The sequence below is a fragment of the Bos javanicus genome, chromosome 18, assembly GCF_032452875.1.
Source record: "Bos javanicus breed banteng chromosome 18, ARS-OSU_banteng_1.0, whole genome shotgun sequence".
NCBI classification, from domain to species: Eukaryota; Metazoa; Chordata; class Mammalia; order Artiodactyla; family Bovidae; genus Bos; species Bos javanicus.
This window is the reverse complement of record NC_083885.1, coordinates 24,852,764-24,880,296: the sequence shown is the minus strand read 5'-3', so window position 1 is coordinate 24,880,296 and position 27,533 is coordinate 24,852,764. Positions and strand designations below refer to the sequence as shown.

Here is a 27,533-nt window from a genome sequence, read left to right as displayed (position 1 = left end):
CACATTAGCCTCTCTGAGTCTCAGTTTCTTTAGCTGCTAAATGGGGATAATAATGCCTGTTTGCATTATTGTACAGTCGCCAAACACTTGGCTTATGAAAGACACTCAGTCACAGTGATTATGGTGATGAGGCTGTTATCAGTAGCGCCTGTCTCCCTTTTTCTAGTACAGATCCACAAAGCATTAAAAGAACTAACTTAAGCCACAGTCTGTGACTCAGTTGCTTCAATCACAATGAGGGGAAAAAATCCCCACTCCACCTACCCTGAAACATTGCTCTGTATGTCAAATTAATAATCGCCAGAACATGCCTTTAACAACCCAGTGATCTCAGGGTTTTGATTCCAGAGGACCACCAGCTAGCCTTGTAACTCGACAAATCACTGTATTTCATAGCCTGCATTTCATACACTGTATTTCACTGCCCCTACTTGAAAGGTGGAGGTTGATCTGTAGAAATGAACTAGGAAATATAAAGAACTGAGCGCTCTTTTCTGAGCACAGCATTGCACGTGTGCTAAGTTGCTTTAGTTGTGTCCGAATCTTTGCGACCCTGTGGACTATAGTCTGCCAGGTTTCTCCGTCCATGGGATTCTCCAGGCAAGAACACTGGAGTGGGTTGCCATTTCCTCCTCCAGGGAACCTTTCCAACCCACGGATCAAATTTGTATCTCTTATGTCTCCTGCATTGGCAGGTGGGTTCTTTACTACTAGCGCCACCTGGGAAGCCCTCTGAGGACAGATGAAAAGCTTATTTTAAATGGGGAGACTCAAACTACAGGGTCAAACAAACCATGGCTCCTACTAAGCATTCAGATCTCAGCTCAAATGGTCCCTCCTCAGAGAACTTTTTCCTGACCTCTTTTCTGCTCCCTAAAGAAGCCTCCTCTTCTCAGTCTATGTTCTTCATAGCCCTTGCTGCTGCTGCTGCTGCTAAGTCGCTTCAGTCGTGTCTGACTCTGTGCAACCCCATAGACGGCAGCCCACCAGGCTCCCCGGTCCCTGGGATTCTCCAGGCAAGAACACTGGAGTGGGTTGCCATTTCCTTCTCCCATGCATGAAAGTGAGAAGTGAAAGTGAAGTCACTCAGTCGTGTCCAACTCTTAGCGACCCCATGGACTGCAGCCCACCAGGCTCCTCCATCCATGGGATTTTCCAGGCAAGAGTACTGGAGTGGGGTGCCATTGCCTTCTCTGACTCTCTGAAACCACCCATTCAATCTTGCATATTATCTGTCTCTCCCCTTGAGAATGTAAGCTGGCAAAAAGCAGGAACCATGTGACTTGCTCATTGCTGAATGCTGTTTTTTTTTAATGAGTGCAGGGCATAGAGTAAACCCTTGGTTCATATTTGTCGGATGAATGAAACAAGTCAATAATTTTGCAACTTGCACTGGCATTCTTGGAAATGAAATGCCAGAACCAAGGCTTGAAATGAAAGTGTGAAGGTCTGCAGTTTTCTAAACCTGTGTGAATTTCACCTTTGAGGGAGAAACAGTGCTTATTTGAAACAATCATTTGTAATATTTTGAACAAAGTCCATTTGGATCTCTCACTTTTTTGTACAATTGTTTCTTTAACCCTATAGGAAGAACAGAGTGAACACTTGCTGCAGCTGCCCCCAATCCACAGTTCTCCTCCTTCAGAGAGAAAAAGTGACTGGTGTGTATTTGGGGTGATGGGCTCCAGCCCTCATAATGCTGGTGAGAGCTATGTGCACGCCCAGTGTGAAGCAGACAGCTGCCTCACTGTTGAAGGAGTGGGAGGAGGCACAGAGGAATTCTTACCATGGGTAGCAGGAAGCCACACTCGTGGTTATTGACTCCGATGATGGAAGGAACCAGATGAAATAATTTTTGAGCCAACAGGTCTAGCGGCTCATTAGGAAAGAAAAGGCCATCAACCACTCGAGTGAAAGACTTGGTTTTCTGAAACAAGGAAGAAGAGAAAAATCAGCAGCTGTTTCATTTCACAAAACCTGCTGTCCCCAGACTCTAGCCCAACTGAACCAATCCACTATAGCAAAAGGCATTAAGCAAAGAAAAATCAATCACTCTTGGCCCATCCCGAGGCATCAGTGCTTCCTGGCCAACTCTGCCACTCACTTGGGCAAAGGGGCCCAACTTTTCTGGGCCTGAATTTCCTGGTCTTCTAAATGAGGATAAAAAAGTAGTAACTCCCTAAGATATATAATACCCCAGCACAATGATTCTCAGAAAGTGGCTCCAGGACCAGCAGCATTGCCTGGGAACTTGTTACAATTGCAAATTCTCGGGCTTCCCTGGTAGTCTAGTGGTAAAGAACCCCCCAGCCAATGCAGGGAACACAGGTTCGATCCCCAGTCCAGGAAGATCCCACGTGCCTCAGAGGAACTAAGCCCAGTGCGCCACAACTACTGAAGCCCAAGTGCCTGGAGCCCGTGCTCCACAAGAGGAACCACTGCGATGAGAAGTTCACACACCACCACAAAGAATAGCCCCTGCTCCCTGCAACTAGAGAAACCCTGTACAGCAATGAAGACCCAGCACAGCCAAAAATAAATAGAAATAAATTAAAAAAAAAATTCTCATGCCCTATCCCAGGCCTGCCAAATACAAAACTCTGGGGCGTGCAGCTCAGTAACCAGCCCTCCAGGTGAGTCTGATGCACGCTCAAGCGTGGAACCACTGTCCAAATGCCATGGACAGAGAGGTGAGGTGAGGGGATGGCCAGGGTAGTGTGGGTTGGTATGCTGTCTTCCCAAGGTGTCTTCCTCAGCACTGAGACTTGGGTCTGGATGGACGGTTCTTGGGTCTTAGGAAGCAACATCTGGTTCTATTCATGATTTTTGTTTGTTTGTTTGTTTAGGTCTCTGTTTTGGGAGTAGGGGTAGAAGAGAGCCCACAAAAAGAACTTTCACACTACATTGGGTCAAGAACTTATCTATTTCCTGGGTCCTAGTACAACTTGTAGCAGATTTTTCAATCCATGCCAAATAATTGTTTAACAAATGTCGGAAACGGACAGGTAAGGATTTCATTGTCTCTCAAGGACTATCAGAGGGTCTCAAGATTGGAAGATTAGGCATAAAAGATTATCCAGTCCAATAAATTACTTGGTGATTGAAATTCATCTATGGTCATTTAGACCCTGCTTACATACCTACAGAGGTGGGTATCTCACTGTCTTCTAAAGGAGCTGATCCTTTTTCAGATAACTGAGTTTTTAGAAAGTGCTTAGTTATGGCTCCCCAACTTCCAGCTCTTGATCTTGACTTTAGCTCCTGGTGGCCTGTGGAGCAAATGTGGACCCTCTTCCCTGTGAGATCCCTTCACTGATGTAGAGACAGTTACAATCTTGGTGTTTTGTTGTGTCTTCTCCAAGCTAAGCAGCACCCTGGCTTGTCAATCTGCTTAAATTAAACTATAAGAGCTCTATATTCCACATTGCTTTTTTTTATAGTCATTACTAGGAATCCCCAACCCCCATCTGTCCAAGTTCTGAATTGAAATAAATAAGAGAGAGGTAGGATTTGCCTACGATTCCATTCAAAGGACAACCTTGTCCCCAAACTCCCCCCCCCCCCCCTTCACCTGGTTGATGCTCAGCAACTCCTTGGAGGACTTTGCCCGCAGGCACTGCAGCAGGGCAATGGAGTCCGACGCGCTGCAGTCACAAATACTTGCAATTGTCTGCAACTATTTTCGGAGAAGGAATAGGTCAGTGCACAGAACTGAAAGCCTCCAGGAAAATGAGAGTTGAAAAACGTCCTCAGTCCAGCCCTAGGCTGCTGCTTCATATACGAAGACCAGCATGTGGCCTCTCTCACCACGGGCCCATAATGGAATGTGCACACTGAGGACAGGCTGGCACTGCATCATCTTTTCTCTCTTGCCTGACTCTCCTCGCCATCTTTAGTAATCACCTGAGCTGGATCTGTTTCAGCCTGTCAGCTCCGCTCAAGCCCCACCGCCACCCCAACCTGGAGCATCTGAACATGTCCTGAACATCCTTTTTCTGTCTCTACCAATTCCATTTATTCCTTGAGGCCCAAGCCCCATCTTTTCCAGGATGTCCTTTTAGCCCATAGAGCCCATGAGCCCTTCCTTTTCTAATCTCCTGTTACTCTAAGTGTCCTCATCTTCCTGTCCTAGTTAGCCTTTGCTAGACACCTTCCTGCTCTCTCCCTGGACTTCCTACATATATAGAACTTGGCTCTTGATAGTAGTTGTCCTTACTCTTCTGGGAGTCATGGATGCTCTGAGTATCCAGTGGAAGCTACAGACGCTCTCCCTGAAAGACGCACACACATGCAGTCTGCATACAACTGCAGGGGTTCTAGAACCACCTCTTCTACTTTCCATGGGTTCCAGGTTAAAAATCATAAAAAGGATTGATGCCATCCAACCATCTTATCTTCTGTCACCCCCTTCTCCTGCCCTCAGTCTTTCCCAGCATCAGGGTATTTTCCAATGAGTTGGCTCTTCGCATCAGGTGGCCAAAGTAGATTAAGTAAATAAGCCATACATAATACAGAGGACTGAGTTATATATCACCAGCAAAGAATAATGGATAAGATGTAAGAACTATCACACATCTGCTTACACACAGTCTTAAGTTTGTATATGCTTTCTCCACTTAAACACTCATTGGTCTTAAAATACAGCAGGGAAAACAAAGAGCACTCAATATGTGTGTGGCAAACGCACAAACTAAAAGTAGCTTGATATATCATTCTACCAAAATCAATATTCTCTGTGTATTGAGAGTATTTTTAAAAATCATATTACAACTCTGTGTTCCCACTTTTGGTTGTTATTTTCTACAAGGTGCTTAAAAAAATGCACCAGTAATGTGAATGATACCCAGGAGATGGCTCCATAGTCCAGTGCTTAATTAATATTCATCGAGTGAATCAGCTCATTTGTGAACTCATTCATTCAGCAAACATTTAGAATCTTCTAATACACACCAGATACTATGCTGGGACATGAAAGATACAGAGAGACCTTGGCCTCCAGGTCTTCTTATCTGGGTAGAGCGCTAAGACAAGATGATAGATGACAAATACCTGGGGCACATGCTTCACTTCCCCCTCACAGTCTCATGCCAGACAGCATTTATCAGTAACAGTGTTATTTCACACTGAGCTGGAAACAACCTCAGAACCTTTCTTAACATAGCACTCTAGGTAGAGTGCTGCTAAGTCACTTCAGTCGTGTCCAACTCTGTGCGACCCCATGGACGGCAGCCCACCAGGCTCCCCCATCCCTGGGATTCTCCAGGCAAGAACACTGGAGTGGGTTGCCATTTCCTTCTCCAGTGCATGAAAGTGAAAAGGGAAAGTGAAATCGCTCAGTCATGTCCGACCCTCAGCGACCCCATGGACTGCAGCCTTCCAGGCTCCTCCATCCATGGGATTCTCCAGGCAAGAGTACTGGAGTAGGGTGCCATTGCCTTCTCCGCTAGGTAGAGTAGAGAAAGCAGATAAGCCATACATAATACAGAAAACTGAGTCATATGTCACCAGCAAAGAATAATGGGTAAAATGTAAGAACTATCACATACGCTTACACCGCCCCTGCCCACCGCCCCCACACATGCAAGCACACCAGCAACAGTGCATTGTGCGCCTGGGCCGACGTCCTGTTGAACCAGACCTTCCATGAAGCAAGAAGGGTCACCTTGGGCCAACATCAGATCCTTTAGTCATGGTCAGTACGGACAGCCAAGCAGATGGTCTCTGGACACCTGATCACATTCTCTCCTGACCAAAGACAGGAAGCTGGAGAGGAGTTTACAATATACCTACATCATCATTCCTCTCATAATCAGGGGCCTTCAGGTAAGGGATGATGGCCACCCCACTCTCCATGATGGCTCTGTGGAATAAGCCTTTGGTCATGGGGGACAGAATCTGGAGAGAGAACACAGGAGGCCCAGGAAACGTTATTCAGGGAGCTTCCCACCCATCACACATAATAGCCAGCCTTTCTTTAGAGAAAACTTTCACAGAGAAGCAGATGCAGAGAGCAGACCTGTGGACACAGGTGGAAGGGGTGATGCCCTGAGAAAGCTGCATTGGCGTGTATATATACTACCGTGTGTACAGTAGACAGCCAGTGGGAGGCTGCTGTGCGACACAGGGAGCCCAGTCTGGCACTCTGTGACAACCTAGAGAGGTGGGATGAGGGAGGTGGAGGGAGGCTAAACATGTCTACATAGGCTGATTTGTGTTGTTGTGTGGCAGAAACAATACACATTTTAAAGCAATTAAAAAATTAAAAATAATAAAAATAAAAGAAATAAAACCTACCAGGAAGCCTCCTTAGTTGTTCTACCCTGCTAAGTCACTTCAGTCATGTCCGACTCTGTGCAACCCCATAGACGGCAGCCCACCAGGCTCCGCCATCCCTGGGACTCTCCAGGCAAGAACACTGGAGTGCGTTGTCATTTCCTTTTCCAATGCATGAAAGTGAAAAGTCAAAGTGAAGTCGCTCAGTCATGTCCAACTCTTCGTGACTCCATGGACTGCAGCCCACCAGGCTCCTCCATCCATGGGATTTTCTAGGCAAGAGTACTGGAATGGGTTGCCATTGCCTTCTCCGTAAGTGTTCTACACTTAGAGGGAAAAAAAGTCCTGGTTTGGGAATTTCAAGGACTAGCTGCAAAGGTTTGGGCAAATCTTCTAACCTCTCAGAGGCCCAGGTTCCTCATGAACTTGAAGGTCAAGCCTTCTGGCACGGGGGTGCTGGCTCCTTCACTTCTTGCCCTTGAAATGAGACTAAGCCCCTTACTCACCGTGTATTTGTGAGGCTCGAGGGAGACAATATGTTTATGAGCATTTGTTCAACACGAAAGCAGCAATTAGATGTGCATGACTCATTGTCCTAATTTTTGTCACCTCTCCCACCGAAGTTCCTTCAGGTCCCAAAGAGAAGAAACTCACAAGGCTGGAAACACTTATCGCTCCTGCTGACTCGCCGAAGATGGTCACGCAGCGTGGGTCCCCACCGAAGAACTCAATGTTTTCCTGGACCCAGATCAGAGCAGCCACCTGATCCATGAAGGCCCAGTTCCCCCGCGCATGCTCGTCCCCTGTGCTGTGGACAAGAGGCAGGGTGAGAACGCTCATCTGGCCACTGTCTGCTTCCCACAGCCTCAGGGGTTGGAGGCGGAGGCTGTGGGCTGTGTCAGGGCACCGCCACTCCAGCTGGAGAAAAGCGGGGAGCCAGAGGCCTGGGGTCGCTGGGAGAACCAGGCTTAATTCTCACCCTCTGTTGGGATTTGGGTTTCTTTGAGAATCTGATGAAAGCTCCATACCCCCAGAAAAATGCATGGACAATTTGGTATGTGCAATTTCAGGGTGTTCACAGGCTCCCCTGAATCCATGGATTCCAGAAGAGTCCTGCTCCTGAGAGTTGGTCTGCACCAGGAAGCAAGACCTCCCTGGGCACAGGGGTTCCAAGTGAATGACTGAATTAAAAATAATGATAATAATAGCAGCTGTTGCAGCATCGTGTACAATGCTGTCCCCAGGGCTTTATAGCTGGAGTTCCTATAATCCTCCCACCCTATGAGGTAGGTGGTGCTGGTCTTTCTCCTTCATCCTTCTGGGTACTCTCTCCGCCCTTCTCCACCTTGTTCTCAAAAGGGCGATTTTCATGAACTACCCCACTGTGTGCGGTCAGAGGGAGGAACCGGCTGGGGGTTTCAGGGTGGAATATTGAGAGACTGATTCCATCACCCCATGTTCCCCCACCTCTGCTGGGAAGTGGTTTGGGCAGTGGCTGCATTTCTAGGCAGCCAGAACTCACTCACGTCATGCTCACTCCCATGCTTGATATCCGCAAGCATGTTCTAAGGATACTGAGGGATTCATCGTTTCCGTCTCACAGACAGGAAGCAGAGGCATAGAGAGGTGAACTCCCTAGCCCAGGAGCTAGAAAGTCGCAGATCTGGGTCCATTCTCCTAACCGTGTGCCCCTGCTGCTGGGTAGTACACGTATGCTTCCCACCACGTATGAGGGTGACCTCGGGATCATAGTCTACTCCTCCTCCATCTTCCAGTCCCCCACACCGCCCCTCCCCTTGGTTCTCTCTGTCTGTCCCTGATGCCTGTGCTGGCCCCACCTCCACCTTCTCTCTCCCACAATCCCTGCATCTGGTCAGGAGCCACACTCTGCTAATTTCACCTCCATTCCATCATGGCTCCCACGTTGGTTCCCATTCCTCCCTTTGTTTATCCTGATTCATAATCTGGTCACTTATGATCTGGGTGACCATGAGCAAGTCGCTTAACTTGCTTTGCCTCAACGTTCTCATGTCTGAATGGGGTTGATAATGGTACCTGCTTCACATGACTGTTGTGAAGACTGACGGTGCAGGCACACAGTAAGTGCCATATCCATGCTAGTAATCCCTCTAGTTATTCAGCCACCAGCCTGCTTCACCCTATGACCTGCATCTAGGCTGCACAGAAGCACCCCAATCAGATGTCCCATCTGAAGCCCAGGCACCCCTGGGCCAGCCTGCACTCTACTTCGGAGTGACCTTCCACTCTATTGCTCTGCAGGGCACTCCTGGGTCCCTCCTTCTTTATCCACTAAAAACCAGTCACCATGTACAGCCTGGCATTCAGGGTCTTTCCCAATCAGGCCTGGCCCTACCTTTTCGCACCCATTTCCTATGATATTCTCATCTACCTGTCTATTAGAACCCAGATGTTATAAACAACTTTTGGAAACCTTTCTGTTGAGAGAATATTAGGCAGAATCCCAGTGTACAGACCTGCTAAACATGTAAGCACTCTGGTCAGGACATTAGTCTGATCTCAGTCCTTTCTGCCTCCACTGCAGCCTCTCAGCCACCTCCCTGTGCTACATGCCCCAAAGCCCAGTTTGCAAATACTGTTCCAGCCCCAACTTCCTTCCAACTTCCAACTATGTTTCCTTCCAACTTCCTAGTCTTTGCTCAGGCAGCTCCTGTTGCCAAGAGTGCTCTCTCCCAACCCTTCATCCCTAAGTCCAACCCCATCTTTAAGGTGCAGTTAGTTCCAATTCCACTTCTCTCAGGAAGACTGGCTGATTTCTTGCAGCTCCCGCCTCTGTTTCTACATGCAGCTCTGGCACCTCTTACCCTCAGAACGTGACTGATGTCCTGCCTGGCGGGGATTTGTGTCCCTGTGTTATTTTCCCCATGACACTGACAGCCTCTCAGGGGCAGGATACATGCTGGACTCCTTGCTGCCTTCCCCATACTTTCTGACCTTTGGCTCACATCCTGCCCAGGGCTTGAGTTCTGCCATGTTCTAAATAGTATCAAGGAAGTGGCCAAGAGACCTAGCTCTGTTCTGGGAAGTTGTTTCACCTCTCTGTGCTTCCATTTTTCAAGTGTAAAATGAGAATAACAACAGTATGTTTCTCATAGAATTAGCCTGAGGGTGAGTTATAATGAATGCATAGCAAGTGCCTGGCATAGTGTTGGGCTCACATGAGCACTGAAACATGCCTGATATTACTTGGTGGGGGAGGGAAGTCATCAATGGAGTGATTATTCCTAGGTGAGCAATGGAGGAGGCTTGATGTGGGGCCCAATGGCAGACACTTGGAACTGCTCACACTCCTGGTTTCCTCATCTGCCAGGGAGCACATTTCCCTCGCAGTTGAGTGTGGCTATTATGACTGAGTTCTGCCAATTGTATGTAAACAGAGCAATAATCGCCCCCACCAGGCTGGCCTGGAAAGACCACCGTGGTATGATTCTCCTGCTTGTTCTCCATCTGCTGGCCAAGGGCAGAGAAGCTGGGTGCGGCCCTAGAGGAGGGATGGAAGGAACCTGTGTCCCTGATTGACCATGGAGAAGAATGCCTGTCAGTCAGAAACACTTGGTTGGATTTTAGTTGAGTGAGAAGGAAAGTTTAAGTTTAACAGATAAACTTGGGGTTTATCAGTTACAGCTGCTAACATAACCTAACTAGTTTGGGCCAAATTAGTTCAGCGTCCCTGAAGGCTCATTTCTCCTTAGGTTGCCGAGCACTAAGTTCCCTGTGGCTGCGCCCAGCTGCTCCTCGGGGGTCAGGGGTGTCAATCCCTTGGGGAGACTCACTTGAAGAAGCCGAATATTCCTAGTCGGTACTGAATGGTCACAACCAGCACGTCCTCATAGGAAGCCAGGGCGGACCCATCAAAGATGGACGCTGAGCCAGTCTCGAAGGCGCCGCCAGGGAGCCACACCATGACCTGAGGAAGAGGAAAGGAACCCTCCAGCCAGCCCACCAGGCACCCATAGCCCCCCTCATGCATGCTGGGACATTCTTTCTTTAGGGAAATAGGAATGTTTCGCTTTCCTTCCCAAACAGCCTCAGTGGTTTTGTCTTTTCAAGAAGGCCCAGGGTTATGTATATGGATTCTGGCATATGAGTGCCTGGGTTTGATTCCCATCTCTGCCCTTGACTAGTTGTGTGGCTTTGAGCAGCCTTCTGAACCTTTCTGAGGTTCGTTCTTCTCATCTGTAAGATGTGCAGAATGAAAGTGTCTCATTTATGAGGTTATCATGACGTTTAAAGAAAATTCTTCATCTGAAGTTCATGGAACAATGTTGGCATATTTCAAGAGCTCAAAAAGTGTTAACTTAATGTCATGAAACTTGTGACCCACAGAAAAATGGAAATAGCTATAAGCGATATATGAGACCAAGAGCCACTTAAACTGTTTTAATCTAAGAGTTTATCCTACTTACAGAGAGAAGAGAAGAGAGGAGGGAAAAAGAGAAAAGTGTGGAAGTTTTACTTTACCAATTAGAAAAATTGGGGCCAGGAAACATCAAACATTCAAATGGTATTATCACCAGGTATATACTTAATTTATGTGTGCGAAGTCACTTCAGTCATGTCCAACTCTTTGCCACCCCATGGACTGTAGCCCGCCAGGCTGCCCTGTCCATGAGATTCTCCAGGCAAGAATACTGGAGTGGGTCACCATTACCTTCTTCAAGGGATCTTCCCGACCCAGGGATCGAACCTGAGTCTCTTATTAAGTCTCCTGCGTTGGCAGGCAGGTTCTTTACCACTAGCACCACCTGGGAAGCCCATACTTAATGCATATTACCATGTATATACTTAATTAAAAAAAAAGTCCCTTCTCTTCTCTTTTAAAAGTCATATTAGTGACTATAACTCATGGGGTAGGAAAGAGAAGAAAGCCATGGAGGTAAAGGAGAACTGGACAAAGCACTGGATTGATACCCAGGTCTGCCGCTTACGGTGTGTATAATGTGGACCAAGCTGCTTATGCCCTCCCTGGTCCTCAGCTTCCGTGTCTGTAGACTAGGTCCAATAATCCTCCCCACTGGGTTATTGTGGGGGCTTAGATGAGAGAATGAACTGTACCTGGCACACAGTCAGCCCTCAGTAGGTGCTGCTGTTATGATACAATAGAGCAAGTCTCTGTTGCAGTGGCAAGGGGGAGAGAGAGGGTGTGGTCCAAAATTAGATGCAAAGTACACTCACTTGTACAAAGATCTTTCGCATTCTTAAGTGAAACATTTCTCATTATAACCTGTCTTCATTTGAAAATAAAAAATTTGCAAAAGGCAATTATCTTCTTTAAAACAGGATGTCCCCCAGACTTCCTGGGTGGTCCAGAGGATAAGAATATGCCTGCCAATGCAGGGGGCACTGGTTAAATCCCTGGTCTGGGAAGATTCCACATGCCTCGAAGTGACTAAGCCCGTGTGCCACAACTACTGAGCTCTCACTCTAGAGCCCATGTTCTGCAACAAGACAAGCCCCAGCTTACAGCAACTAGAGAAAGACACTTGCAGCGACAAAGACCCAGCATGGCCAAAAATAAACGAATACATAAATATTTTTTAAAAAACAGGATTTTCCAAACCAAAAAAAATCAGAGTCCTTCAAAGCAGGGTATTTTCTGTTTGCAGACTATTTAATACCCAACAGAGGCGAAAACCAAAACAAAATAAAAAATCAGAGGTCAAATCACTAACCATAAAGAAGTAATCACAAAAGAAGACAAAGCGAATCTGTCAGTAGAATGATTTTTAAGAAAGCTATTGACATGTCAAGTGATTACATTTCCCTTTTACCCAAGGGAGCCTATATTTGATTCCAGATATCCAGACACTCCACCCAGGTCCTAGGCCCAGGACCTGCAACTGGAGCCCCTAGCACAGCAGGAGCTGTGAGCCTTACCGGGAGCTTGGAGCCGGTTTCTGCATGCGCCGGTGCGTAGATGTTAAGATACAGGCAGTCTTCCGATACTCTGAATTTGGGGTAATGCACCTTGAGAATGTGTTGATCTGTGAACAGCCACTCTGAGTTCTGGAAGCACCTTGGAAAAGGGAAGGAGAAGCCCCCAGAGTTGCTGTCAGCAGACCTGCCTCGGAGGGGCCAGCTTTTGTGACAGCAGGGAGGCCTAGTGATGGCCTATGCCTGAGCAGAATAGGGATTCAGTGCTCTGGTACAAAGTTTAAAAACACCCCAGCCCCCATGGTGGCCCAAACAAGCTGTGCATGTTAAGTCACTTAAGTTATGTCCAACTCTTTGCGACCCTATGGACTGTAACCCACCAGGCTTACATGGGATTCTGTCCATGGGGTTCTCCAGGCAAGAATACTGGAGTGGGTTGCCATGCCCTCCTCCAGAGGATCTTCCTGAACCCAGGGATCGAACCCATATCTTCTGGGTCTCCTGCATTGGCAGGCAGATTCTTTATCATTGGTGCCACTTGGGAAGCCCAAACAAGCTATAATTCTCCTTGATCTGGTTTCTGAGTAAGAAAGCACATTGTGCAGAATAATTACACCATGAACCCCCAGGACCCACTCATGCCTACCCCCATTACCATAATCCACACACACACACACGTAAAGACTAAAGCTGGCTCAACAATTCTCCAAGCTGTAGACAGTAGGTCACAGGGTTGTGTATCAAGGGTTGTGCTTTGGGGACTCCCTTTTCTGCCTCTAGAGGAACAAAAGGACATTCCCAGGCCTTTCTACCAGAAACAACAGAGGTAGGCTAGCAGCAAGATTCCTGCAATCAGGCCTTTGCCTAAGCTAGTCCCTCTGCCCTGACTACTCTCTCCCCAGATCTGCTTGTTCACATTCTTCCCTTTCTTTCAGATGCTGTCAAAGTGTCACCTCCTCCAAGAAGCCTCCTGAGATTTCTCCAGCTAGACCAGAGCTCTTGGAATTGTTTAGTCGCTAAGTCGTGTCAGACTGGTTTGCGACCCCATGGACTGTAGCCCGCCTGGCTCCTCTGTCCGTGGGATTTCCCAGGCAAGAATACTGAAGTGGGTTGCCATTTCCTTCTCCAGGGGAGCTTCCCAACCCAGGGATTGAATCTGTGTCTCCTGGGTTGGCAGGTGGATTCTTTACCACTGAGCCACCTGGAAGGTCTTTGGAAACACGTATATATTTTGTGTTCTTTCCTAGAATCTCTCCTAGTGAGCAGCTAAAAGCCTAGGGTTCTGTGTGAGTCACCTTGGTACCTTATAGTCCCTAGCCCAAGGCATAGTAGGACTAAGTGAGATTATATATGTGAATATGTCTAGTAAGTGCTCAATTAATGTTCATTGTTTTTCTAAAATAGAATAGTGTACAGATTAGGCAGCAGAAAATCATTGCTTCAAATGCTTTTTTCTTCCTGTGTATGTTGTGTATCAGAAATTGGGGCTCACTGCTTTTTACAAAGCCATCTCTGGCCTCCCCTCAAGGCTCCCTCACTGACCAGCTCTGTCTCCCTAATGCTTGCCTTGTCACCCCATATTTTAACTGTCCTTATTGTTTATGTCTTCAACACCACAGCCAGTCTGCAGGTTCCTTGAGGGAAGCTGTGTCTAACTCAAGCGTCATGATCTCAGGGCCTAATGGAGAGCCAGTTTCTGAGTTGGTTCGCAGTGGATATTAGTTGAATGAATGAATGAACACATGAGGTTCAACTTATTGTCCTAGGTGTCTGGACAACATGGGGTTTTCTTCTGTGGCTTAGTTTTCTGGCACCAAGGTCCTCCTTCTGCCTGGGACCCCAATGCCAAGAACAAACATGGCCCAATCTGAGGGCTTCACAGAATCTGAGAGTTGAAAGATTCTTGGTGGACTTCACTGGTGGTCCAGTGATCAAGAATCTGCCTGCCAGTACAGGGGCCACAGGTTGGATCCCTGGACTGGGAAGATTCCACATGCTGAGGGGCAGCTAGGCCCATGGACCACAACTACTGAGCTCGTGTGCTGCAACTACTGAAGCCTGCATGCCTAGAGCCTGCACCCCTAGAGCCTGTTCTTTACCACAAGAGAAGTCACCGTGATGAGAAGCCTGTGCACTGGGCTGGAAAGCAGCCCCTGCTCGCCAGAACGAGAGAGAGCCCGAGGAGCGATGAAGACACAGCACAGCCAAAAGTAAATAAATAAATAAACTTACACTTAAAAAAAAAAAAAAGATTCTTGGCATTTCCAAGCCTCACCTCCCACCCAGTGCACTAGACACCTCCACAATTTACCTGGGAACTACTTGCTCATCTCACCTGGAAAATTTGCAGTGTCTGGGGGCACCAGCCCTCCCAGCTCCCCTGGGTCACAGAGACACATTCATGTATCCATTCCCCAGGTAATTATGGATTCCCCACTATGGGCCAGGCCCTGCATTGGGCACCTTGTGAATTGCTAGAGTTAAAATTCATCTGGGATGGTTCTCACTCTAAAGACCTGATCCAGTCCAATGGTGGAGACTAAGCCTGGGGTAGAGGTCACCTGGAGATGCATCAATAACCTCTTGTAACCCAAAGACTCAGTCAGCCCATCACAATGGTTCCCCAGCCTGACTGGTCCTCAAGATCACTAGAGAGCTTCTTTACAGTGCAGTTTCCCAGGCCCAGGTCTGGGGATTCAGGGAGTTCAGAAGAGAGCCCAGGGACTCTGCTTGTTTAAACAGGTGGGAAGCCATGTTAAACAAGGTGGGGAGCCATGCCATCACAGAAGCCTCAACCACATCTGACCCTCCACATCCTCCTCACAAATGCCCCCCCCCCCCTTTTCCACTGGGCTGCATGACCTTTACTTCCCCTCAACGTTCTGCCCCTACTCCCAGGTCACAGGCCGCCCCTACTCCCAGGTCACAGGCCACCCCTGGGACCAAGCCAGTTCTTACAATTTAGGGTAGGACGTGGCATTTAGGAAACCATCCCAGGGCAGTAAAGGCTCCGGTTTTGCAAATCGCAGGGGCCCTACAGGGGGTGCGGCATAAGGGACCCCAAGGAACACATTCACGAGCATGTCGTTTCCCAGAACAGAAGCTTGCGTCCCCTGGACCCATCCCAGGTTGGTGTGCCTGGCTGGTGCATCAGCGGTGGCTGGCCCTGAGGAAACACAGAGGGAGGAATTAGGGGCGCAGGGAAGAGGCTGGGAACAAGCCAAACTCAGAGTTTCCCAGGGTGGAGAGCTCTTTCTCAACCCAGAGTCTGTGCAAGTATCTGGATTCCTTCTCAATGAATCCATGTCCACTGCTCCTTCGACATTCCCCTAGAAGTCATCTTCATCAAAGCATTCACTGAATGTCTCCTAGGAGCATAGACCAAGCCACAAAACTTTCTAAGATGTAAGTTGGGAACCCATCTCCCTGCTGCTGCACACAAGCTTTTCTTTACTGTGGAAAAAACACACACCAGCCTTTACAGAGCCTGAGTGTGTTAGTCGTTCAGTTGTGTCCATCTCCTTGTGACCCTGTGGACTGTGTAGCCTGCCAGGCTCCTCTGTCCATGGAATTCTCCAGGCAAGAATACTGGAGTGGGTTGCCATGCCCTTCTCCAGGGGATCTTCCCAACCCAGGGATCGAACCTGGGTTTCCAGTATTGCAGGCAGATTCTTCTCCCTAGGACCCCATAAAATCTGGCCCACATTTCAGTTATTTTTATACCCACCAGCATAACTGCTGGCAAGTCTGTGTATCACCTGTGTGACTACTGGCTTTCTTCTTTTCTTAAAATTAAGTTGAGATAGGCTTCTAAAATTTTACTTAGTGGAATTCTACGATACTGGATGCTTGGGGCTGGTGCACTGGGACGATCCAGAGGGATGGTATGGGGAGGGAGGAGGGAGGAAGGTTCGGGATGGGGAACACATGTATACCTGTGGCAGATTCATTTCGATATATGGCAAAACCAATACAATATTGTAAAGTTAAAAAAAATTTTTACTTAGTGGAATTCTAAACAATGACACCTATGGAACTGTGGCTTTGATGACTTAGGTATATGCTTTTGAGTATACAAGAAAATACATATAGAGCAACAAAAACAAAAAATTATCTTACGCTTCCTGAAATCAGCTCATTTACCTCCAGGGGTACAAGGATAACACTTAGGGAGACTGTGCAAGCTCCTTGGTTTCCACATCAAATATGGAGCCTTGAGAAGTTAGTTGCCCAGGTATTTACTTAGGAGCGCCCAGATTTCTTGGCATCACCTGTTCTAAACTCATTTCAGCAGCAACAGTCCTGCCTCAGCAGTCGGTGTTATAGAAACATAGGCTCCGTTCCATGCCCTTCCAAGCCTCCCAAGATTCAAGCAACACAAAGACAGGACAGGATCTTCTGTGCTCTACACACATCTGAGAAGGAGACTCTGGCCTGGGGCTCTCAGCAACACCAGGACATGGGTCAGGTGCCCTGAGGTTCTACACAACCCTCCATTTTCCATTTTCCACCAGTAGAAAAATCCTCCAAGGCAGGGAAATCCCCTATCCCATCTTCTGAGGGCCCTCCTCTCCCACTGGGCGTCTCACCCTTGGTGGCAGCTGCAAGGACCCAAACAGCCCAGATCAGGGTCTGGCCTGGGTGCACCCACTCCCCACTCATCTGGCCGGCCCGCCTGACTCTCTGGACATCCACGGCCACAGCTGGCCTCGAGGATCTTCCGTCAGGGACAAGAAACAACTTCCTGATAGGAGACAAGTGTTGAGCAGGCAGACACAGGACACAGCCTCAGTGACGAATAATAGCTAAGATTTTTGGAGGAATTGGCCAAGCAAGACTTTCCTGTTCTGATTTACATAAGAAGCTGATGATTAACTCTTGAGTGCAGTGTTGGGTGGGGGGAGGGGAGCATTTAGAGATAATTTGATAGGCTTTGGATTCACAGGATGGTAGAGGCAGAAAGTACATTTGGGAACTTTTGGGTGCATCTCAACTCAGATGCCTACAGAAGCTAGGAAGGCAGCAAACAAGCAGTGAATGAAGCTGGCCAGGAGAGACAATAGGGAATGGTAGGGACTGTGGAAAACCAGACAGCACATGCTCTGTTTAAAGGGGCAATGACTACTCCACTCCAGTAAACTTTTAGTTCATGATAATGTAGGTTGGCCAAACTAGAAGTCTATGATACTTCTCAATTCTTAAATGTGGCCTCAATTTAAAAAAAAAAAATCACCACATGAGCCCCAAAGCATTTCTACTGGCTCGAGTTGTGTGTGGATGAAGACTCTGCAATCCTAATTTAGATCCAGGCTCCCCACAGTAAATATAAAGAGACAAACCTAGGGAGTGAAATTATTATAAGCCATTCTGTTGGGACCAGTCATCAGCATTCTGGATTCTTGTTGCAGTACTGGTGGGTCATGGATGATCCAGTTCAGAACCCAGGACTATCACCATCCTGCCCCTCACAGGCTCCATACCTCACGTAGGGTTCAGGACTCAGGATAGAGCTTCCCAAATATTTGGGGCTGGGCCAGTGGGGTCAGAATTATCAGGGGCACTTGTTGAAAAGTACGTTATTCTGCCCCACCCTCTGGAGATACAGAGAAGGAATTTAACAACAGCAATAGTGGGTTTGAGAAGCAAGGGAAGTTTCCTAGAATAGTCAGCTCCTAAAAGAGACAGGGGAGTTATGAGCCAGATACAGAACTCTGCACTAGCAGGTAAGGTCATCCTCAAGGTCAGAGCAAGGGGCTGCCTGATGTACTTTGCTCATCAGGTGCTCCATAAACTTTTGTTGAACCTCTGTCCCCTGAATTGCAAGATGAATTCCTAATTACTGGACCACCAGGGAAGTCCCTACAAATATCTTAATTCATGTTTTGTTTGTTGTAATAGGTTCAAGAGAACTATAGCATTTTAGACATCAAAGCATTTAGTTTATGCCCGGACTGTATAGTAGGTGGTCAGTAGTGTTTCCTAGATCAGAATCTAAACCTTTTTCTCCAGGCCTCGGTCTCCCATGTTATGAGAATTGAGAAGACATTTAAGGATTACAAATTCTAGAGACCCCAGTACAAATGAGGTTTCCATTCCTGCCTGTGATGCCAGAAGGACCCAGAGCAGGGTGGAAAGGCAGAGAAGTTTCCGAGGAGAGGAAGAAGGCTGCTGATTGGATAAGTGATCGACTCTGAGGCATAAACTTTGCCAGCTCAGAATGGCATCTCCCCTGGCCTTCCCACCCAGTGTCTGAAATGTCCATTTTGTCTATAATCTTGAGCCTTCTTAGACTATCTTCCGGCTCTGGCCCTCCCTCACTGCCTCCAGAAAGAGTCTTGTTGCCCTACAATTCTGTCCCTCCATTGAATCTGAAATAATATTAACACCTTATACCAGTACTCATTCAACAGTTTTAAAAGTGTCTTCACTTGTACTCTTGCTATTGTCACAGTCTTTCGTCTCTAGCTTCTTATCCTTTAAAGTTCAGTTCAATGGCCGCCTCTTTCAAGAAGCTTTCCTAGGTTCTCCTGAACAACTGAATGCTCTGCTTTTTCCACCCGTCCTGCTTGTTAATGAGTTGTGTACATGACTGCCTTACGGTCTTTTCTACCCATGTACGTATCACAGCTTTTATCATGTATCCCGGTGTTTCCCCAACTCGGCCATTGACCTCCTAACTTTACAATTTGTATCATTCCCACTACTAAGTTCACTATCAATTCACTTGATATTTTTCTTTAAATTGACCTTGAAAACTGTTAATTATCAAAGAAATCATTAATATCTAATACAATAGGGATAGTATTTTAGAAAGAGTAAACCAGTATGTCTTGCATTCCCATACTGCAAAATCATTCCCCCTTCCCCTGGCAACCATCATGTGAAGCCAAAGGGTGTGATGTAGAGCATCTCAAAATAGGACCAAGAGGAGAGTCTTGGTCCCCTCTACACTGTGGACCTTGGGAAGGAGAAGGAAACCGAGATAGGGAAGGCAGGCATTGACACAAGTTGCTCTGAGTCCCTCTCCTAGACTTACGTCCCAAAGTGGGAGGTATGAGAGGTGGAAGGGTACCAAAGCAAGCTTGGCTCTTCAGGAGGAGGAGGCTGCCTCCGGTGTGTCCACACCACTGAACCAGACTGCAGCGGCACAACAAAATAAAAGAGGACAGACAAATCACAGGTGATGCTCCCACTTCCCTCAGATCTGCTGTTCCTTGGAAGGACCCCAGATAAAATCTTGAAGGGAACTCAGAGGTGATTGAGAACCTGGCCATGAGCTGGAGGGGGAAGAGGGCAAGAGGCCCACGGAGGTGCTTTCTAGGCTTGAAAACAAAGTGGAACCACAACTTGACCTGGGCAGAGCACAGTGCTGAGTGCTGGTCAGAGCTAAAGTGAGGGCTGAGTTAGCAGGGGAGGACCATTGGTTTTGATCAAGACAAGAGGACAGATCACTAGCCTACCACGTTAAAATTCATCATCCTCCCAGAAACCTGGTGCAGAGGGAAATTGCCGTGGAAATCACAAGAAGATGTTTACAAATGGCTCCAGGCTCCTTCTGCCCTTCTACTCATATGCTGCTGCTACTGCTGCTAAGTCACTTCAGTCGTGTCCGACTCTGTGCGACCCCATAGATGGCAGCCCACCAGGCTTCCCTGTCCCTGGGATTCTCCAGGCAAGAACACTGGAGTGGGTTGCCATTTCCTTCTCTAATGCACGAAAGTGAAAAGTGAAAGTGAAGTCGCTCAGTCGTGTCCGACTCTAGCAACCCCATGGACTGCAGCCTGCCAGGCTCCTCTGTCCATGGGATTCTCCAGGCAAAAGTACTGGAGTGGGGTGCCATTGCCTTTCCCCAATTCATACAGCCAGATTGCACCTTGGAGAGGAGGAGGGAAGCTAGGAAGCCAGTCTGAGAGGCCACACATTCATTTGAAAAAATTACTTTTTAAAGCTTATTTATTTTTTTAATTGAAGTACAGTAGATTTATAATGTTGTGTTAGCAATATGTGTATGTGCTCAGTGGTGAAGTCATGTCTGACTCTTTGTGACCCCATGGACTGTAGCCTGCCAGTCTCCTCTGTCCATGGGACCCTCCAGGCAAGAACACTGGAGTGGGCTGCCATTTCCTTCTCCATGAAAAAAGTTTATGTTACTTAAAGAGACTTTAAAGTATTGAATAGGACTGAGTTTACCAGATTAAACACAATGTAATTTTCTCCCATTAACCAGAGGGACAAGGGTGTTCTCTCTTTGTTATAAAGAAAAATTAACCAGATATATATGGTGGCTCAGCAGTAAGGAATCCACCTGCAATGCAAGAGATGGGTTTGATCCCTGGGTTGGGAAGATCCTCTGGAGAAGGAAATGACAACCCATTCCAGTATTCTTGCCTGGGAAATCCCATGAACAGAGAAGCCTGGCAGGCTATAGTCCATAGGGTGGCAAAGAGTAGGATATGACTTAGTGACTAAACAACAACAATATGCATATATATCTCTTATTAATAAGATAGATAAACATATATTTTATTTTATATATGTATGTATATCTTACATGTATGTATATATGAAACATGCAAACTGAGTCTATCTTTTCTGCAAAACCATTATTGAAAGAGAATTGTGGAGGATATGGCTTCCTAACCATATATCTTCTATTTCCTGTTCCGTCTAGGTCGCCTGTCCCCTAATGCTCAGGAACTCCACTCTGGGAGACACTAATATATGTCAAGAAACAATGGTACTAGTTTTCATGTATGGAATGCTTTGTAGGTGTCAGATCCCAGGCTGAATGCTTTGCAGCCATTCTCTAATTTAATGCAATGATTGCCATTCTGTAGATGAGGAAGCTGAAGTTTTGCAAGGTAGGATGAATTGTCAAATATCACAAGGCTGAAAGGCAGCATAGCTGGGACTTGAGCCCAGATTTCCTGCCTCCAAGCTGCAGGCTTTGCCATTTAGAGAGGATGGAGTAAGAAATGAGGAACAGAAGTAAGATTCTGGAAGGATGGCTGACTTCTGCAGTTCTTGATCTATGAAAAATCACATAATCTTCTCGGAAGCTGACTAATCACTTGACATCACCTCCTAGGACCTTGATGTCCCCATCAGTAGCACAGACCAGTGGCCTGGATGGCCCCAGAGAGACACAGGACTTCAATGGGCTCTCACTGTTCTCTAGATTGCTCTGCTACAACCCCTGAGGGAGAAACCAAAAATGAGAGAGGACCCCAGTCTGAGGCATGGCGTAAAGCATGCGCTCAACCACCCCTGCTGATAGATGCAAGTGGAGATCAAAAGCACACTTTCCGACTCTCATAATGGGAGACTGAAGGAACCCTGAAGGCATCAGAGCAACCCTGTGGCCTCAAAGTGGAGACTGGCCCGCAGGTTGACAAAACAAAGGGAGGATGGTCTGGGGATGGAATCAGGTCAGCAGGCAATGCCTCTGTTTTCCCACATGGACCCAGAGCTGGACCTTTAGAGATTCCTTCTTTCAATCTTTCTTCAAACCCACTTCACATTCATGTGAAACCCAAATACTGCCATCCCAGAGAGATGCCTCATTGCACCCCATCCCAACAACCCCATAAAAACATGCCATCACTACAGCCCCATAACTATACTCATCACTGTACTCCATCACTGTACACCATGGGTGTATATGATCTTTGTTAATTATAGTTTCCTCTCCTGGATGTTTTGCCTTGACTTCACCTGATGAAATCCTCAGTCAGTTCAGTTCAGTCACTCAGTCGTGTCTGACTCTTTGTGACCCCATGAATCACAGCACGCCAGGCCTCCCTGTCCATCACCAACTCCCGGAGTTCACCCAAACTCATGTCCATCGAGTCGGTGATGCCATCCAGCCATCTCATCCTCTGTCGTTCCCTTCTCCTCCTGTCCCCAATCCCTCCCAGCATCAGGGTCTTTTCCAATGAGTCAACTCTTTGCATGAGGTGGCCAAAGTATTGGAGTTTCAGCTTCAGTATCAGTCCTTCCAATGAACACCCTATTTGTCTTTTAAGATCCCATGGAAATACCATCTCCTTTATATAGACCTCTTTATTATCAAATGTGAGATTCATTTTTCCTTTCCTCCTATATATCCTGTAGGTTTCTCATTATATTACTTATAACAGTGGTCCCCAACCTTTTTGGCACTGGGATTGGCTTTGTGTATGACAATTTTTCCATGGAACAGGGCTGGGAGGGGGGTGGTTTAGGTATGATTCAAACACGTTACGCTTATTGTGCACTTTATTTCTATTCTTATCACATCAGCTCTACCTCAGATCATCAGGCATTGGCTCCCAGAGGCTGAAGACCCCTGATTTATATATATATAAATAACTCTGCCCTTGTTCTACAGCTGGTTTAGCCACAAATAATGATGATGAGGAGGATAGCAATGACAATGATGATGACGTCACTCATCACTTGGTCACTAAACCTCAGCACACTTCTGGTTTAAGTCTTAGCTTCAGTGGACAGTTCTATGCACGCCCAGCCTCACCTTGCAGACAGAATGCCACTTGAAGCCTCAATGGGCCACATGACTTTCTATTTTCCGTTCCCGTTTGTCTTTGTTCAAGTGAGACTGGAATTATAGGATGGTTAACCCCCCCAGGAGTAACCCTGTGCTCCAGCCTCTGGAGATACTCTGTATCCTGCTCAGGTAGCAGGAAGTCCTGGAGAAATTGGGCTCTCCTTGGTCACAGCAGCAGTTTTAGTAATACATACTTACCTTGTGGTTTCCTCCCCTGTCTGTCTCAGGTTCTACTCTCAGGGGACAAAACTAAGTCAACTAGCCCTAGAGGGGGGCCTAGGAAGGAGACCCTCAGTGGGATTCTGTAACTGGATCACTCCAGTCTGACAACATCATGTCACTAAGACTCTCTCCAGCTGGAGGGACAGCACTGATATATGGATTAACTCTAAGTTATGGAGGCAATGGGCTTCCCAGGTGGCTCTAGTGGTAAAGAACCCACCTGCCAATGCAGAAGAACCAAGTGATATGGGTTCGATCCCTGGGTTGGGAAAATCTCCTGGAGAAGGAATGGAAACTCATTCTAGTATTCTTGCCTGGAGAATCCCATGGACAGAGGAACCTGGTGGACTACAGGTCATGGGGTTGCAAAGAGTTGGACATGACCGAAGTGCCTCTAGCAGCAGCATAGAGGCAATGATAATGATAAGGATTGTGGTTTGGGCTAGCTTTGAAGCTTCTTGGAAATCTTAAAGAAAATGACAAGCTCAGCTATTAACAGAGTGTGCCACGAAAATTAGAAGGCTCTTTCAGCTCTGAAAGATACCTTCTCTCCTGGAACCATAGTTAGATCATGCTGAAAGTTATTCTCAAAATTTAACCACAAGAGTGAGAGAGCTACAAAGGAGGTTGAATATACAGCCATGGAAGATCTCCTATGCTAAAGGTCAGTTCAGTTTAGTTCAGTCGCTCAGTCATGTCCGACTCTGCAACCCCATGAATCGAAGCACGCCAGGCCTCCCTGTCCATCACCAACTCCTGGAGTTCACTCAAACTCATGTGCATCGAGTTGGTGATGCCATCCAGCCATCTCATCCTCTGTTGTTCCCCTTCTCCTCCTGCCCCCAATCCATCCCAGCATCAGGGTCTTTTCCAATGAGTCAACTCTTCGCATGAGGTGGCCAAAGTATTGGAGTTTCAGCCTCAGCATCAGTCCTTCCAATGAACACCCAGGACTGGTCTCCTTTAGGATGGACTGGTTGGATCTCCTTGCAGTCCAAGGGATTCGCAAGAATCTTCTCCAACACCACAGTTCAAAAGCATCAATTCTTCAGCGCTCAACTTTCTTCACAGTCCAACTCTCACATCTATACATGACCACTGGAAAAACCATAGCCTTGACTAGATGGACCTTTGTTGGCAAAGTAATATCTCTGCTTTTGAATATGCTATCTAGGTTGGTCATAACTTTCCTTCCAAGGAGTAAGCGTCTTTTAATTTCATGGCTGTAATTACCATCTGCAGTGATTTTGGAGCCCCAAAAAATAAAGTCTGACACTGTTTCCACTGTTTCCCCATCTATTTCCCATGAAGTGATGGGACCAGATGCCATGATCTTCGTTTTCTGAATGTTGAGCTTTAAGCCAACTTTTTCACTCTCCACTTTCACTTTCATCAAGAGGCTTTTAGTTCCTCTTCACTTTCTGCCATAAGGGTGGTATCATCTGCATATCTGAGGTTATTGATATTTCTCCTGGCAATCTTGATTCCAGCTGGTGCTTCTTCTAGTGCAGCGTTTCTCATGATGTACTCTGCATATAAGTTAAATAAGCAGGGTGACAATATACAGCCTTGACGTACTCCTTTTCCTATTTGGAACCAGTCTGTTGTTCCATGTCCAGTTCTAACTGTTGCTTCCTGACCTGCATACAGGTTTCTCAAGAGGCAAGTCAGGTGGTCTGGTATTCCCATCTCTTTCAGAATTTTCCACAGTTTATTGATGCTAAAGTGAGGTCCCATATAAAGAATGATTAAGACCCTGAGACATGGAATGGAGACATTTGGAGGTATGCATTTGAGAAATGAGCACCCAGATTCTCTTAAACTCTCCAAACTAGCAGGAGCAGCTCTCTCCTTCTGACTAGAAGAGAGCAGATGTGATCTATGATGTGTGTCTCCTATGAAAATGCTTTTCCTCATAAAGATCACCTGACTTCATACATTGCCCCAAGTTAATAACCAGGGACAGGTTGCAGCCTAAACAAGAAAATACAGTTCCTTCTCTGGGAGGAAATGGACTTCTTACTGAATTAATTGCATGACACGGCTAATACGTCCTGGTAGGAATGAGAACGGAGAAGGCAATGGCAACCCACTCCAGTACTCTTGCCTGGAAAATCTCATGGACGGAGGAGCCCGGTAGGCTGCAGTCCATGGGGTCGCTAAGAGTTGGGCACGACTGAATGACTTCACTTTCACTTTTCACTTTCATGCATTGGAGAAGGAAATGGCAACCCACTCCAGTATTCTTGCCTGGAGAACCCCAGGGACAGAGGAGCCTAGCGGGCTGCTGTCTATGGGGTCGCACAGAGTCAGACATGACTGAAGCGACTTAGCAGCAGCAGCAGGAATGAGAAAAACATGTGTGGGAGTGACTCTTGAGGGTGGTGGACCTGAGGCATGGGGCAAAACATAAGTCTGTGTGGGAGGGAACTGATTAACACAAAAGCACATGCTCATGACTTGGGATTTATTGTCCTGAAAGAATGCCTCGGGCTGGTCTAGCATGCTTCAGGAATGGCTCCTTGAAGCTTGGACACATTGACAGCCTATAGTAAAAGAGATGGAACTGCTAGAATTGCCATGGCAGAATCTTGATGAAGAGATCAGAAAACTAGGGACTGTAGGTCTGTTAGAATACATTTATTTCCTAATACGAGGGAAACCACCACCTAATGATCTTTACTAAGAGAACCCAGGAACTCTCTTCACAAAGGCAACAAGAAATGCACTAGTGTAGAGGCCACCAGCATCTTTGAGAAGCCAGATGGTGACAGTCCTTGTTAGATCAGGGTTGACGGTAGTCAATTCTACCATGAAAATGGGCTTTATTCAGATTCCGTGGGAATGAGTCAGGAAAAGCAGAGGTCAGGTAGTGCTACTTAACCATTACAGATAAGGCAGAAATAATTACCTTAATGGGCAGCAAAGATAGTGGCAACCAGGTTGCCTCATCCCATGAAGATCTATGACAGCGAGTAATAGACCATGGTATTCCTAGAAGTAAGATAGGTGGACAGCCAATTTGAACATTATTTAACTTTTAAAACCAGAAAAAGTCAAGAGCTGGTGAGCAGAAGTTTTATGTAAGCCATAACAATGAAAAAATCACAATATCTTGAATAAAGTCTTCTGGGTCCTCTTATGGAAGAATTATGCAATGCCACTACCTGTAAGCAATTTCTAAGTCCTTCCCTAAAGAAAACTGTAGCCAGGATCCAGTTCACAATGGAAAGTTTCAGAGTCATGGGCACTCAGTGCCCAGGATCTAGCATTTCTTCTCTACCAGGACCAGTAACATACCAGGAGATGCTTCTCACAGGGCATGTAATTCTCTGCTGGAGTTGGCAATGGCCTTATTCCAGAATTCCAGGGAACTGTATCATGATTATCCCACTGGAGCTTGACATAGACTCCACAGAGTGCATCTTTTCCTGACTCTGACATCTCCAACACTATAAGGCCTGGCAGATCCTGTCACTCAAACAGCAGGTCTCTTTATGTTTCACCTGGTATTTGGAGCAAAGCATTATGCCTCGGTGTAAAATTTGGTACCTACAGAACCCAAGGAGGCCTAACTTTCTTCTTTTTGATAGGAATTTCAATTTGCATAGATTTGTCTTTTATTTTTAAAGGGAGATTCTCATATGGTCCTAATCACTAGATTCCTAAAACCTTCAATGAAGTGTCTACTCTCTGAATTTCCATAGGATTTATCTCCTGCCCTCTGGATCCTAAGGCCTCCAGAATGCTAGTCACCCCTTGATCATCCTGTCCAGTCAGCATGACGTTGTCAATTTAATGGGAGAGTGTGATATTCTGTGGAATACCTGGCAGTCTAGATGTTTTTGGACTATATTATGACAGACAGTGGGAGACAGCCTTGCAGATGAATATTACTCATCCCATGTGAATGTGAACTATTTCTGATCTTCTTCCTAAATTGGAATAGGAAAGACTGCATTTTCTAAATCAATGGCTATATACCTTATAGCAGAGGCCTTATTAGTGGCAAGGATACCACATTTAATGGCAAGGATACCACATTTAGCACAGCAGCTATGGTCAGGGTGGCGTGCATGCATGCTGAGTCACTTCAGTCGTGTCTGATTCTTTGCTTCACTATGGACTATAGCCTGCCGGGCTCCTCTGTCCATAGGGATTTTTCAGACAAGAATACTGGAGTGGGTTGCCACGCCCTCCTCCAGGGGATCTTCCTGACCCAGGGATCAAACCAGCGTCTTTTAAGTCTCCTGCATTGGCAGGTGGGTTCCTTACCACTAGCACCACCTGGGAAGCCCCATGATCAGAGTTACTACTTGGTTAAGTCTGCTGTAGACATCAGTCATTCTCCAGGTTCCATTCAGTTTCTACAGGTGCTAAACAGGTGAATTAAATGGATATGTGAGAGGAACTAACATCCTTTTATCTTTTAGGTCCTTAATGGTGGCATTAGTCTATATCATATCCCTCCCCAAGGACACAGTACTGTTTTATATTTCTTGTTTTGGCCATGGGATGGGGACCTCCTGGATTCTGGCAGGACAGAGGTTTCCATTTGGCCTTCCCATTGTGACAGCTC

At 46.7% G+C, this 27,533-nt stretch overlaps 1 protein-coding gene across 3 annotated transcripts in view; it reads right to left on the bottom strand.

Annotated features, from left to right (window-relative positions):
* The window catches only part of CES5A (carboxylesterase 5A), a 271,471-nt gene that overhangs the window by 11,535 nt on the left and 232,403 nt on the right, over positions 1 to 27,533 (bottom strand). For 2 of the 3 annotated variants that reach the window (XM_061387260.1, XM_061387261.1), the window contains exons 1-8: positions 16,776 to 16,995; positions 15,145 to 15,352; positions 12,190 to 12,328; positions 10,086 to 10,219; positions 6,928 to 7,081; positions 5,791 to 5,895; positions 3,572 to 3,676; positions 1,787 to 1,927 (exon numbers count right to left, since the gene is read on the bottom strand). In XM_061387260.1, coding sequence (XP_061243244.1) covers positions 1,787 to 1,927; positions 3,572 to 3,676; positions 5,791 to 5,895; positions 6,928 to 7,081; positions 10,086 to 10,219; positions 12,190 to 12,328; positions 15,145 to 15,352; positions 16,776 to 16,848 — 1,059 coding nt within the window. In that variant the 5' untranslated portion in view covers positions 16,849 to 16,995. Of the gene's footprint in view, positions 1 to 1,786; positions 1,928 to 3,571; positions 3,677 to 5,790; positions 5,896 to 6,927; positions 7,082 to 10,085; positions 10,220 to 12,189; positions 12,329 to 15,144; positions 15,353 to 16,775; positions 16,996 to 27,533 lie in introns of those variants that run through there. The other variant, XM_061387262.1, reaches the window with a different exon arrangement.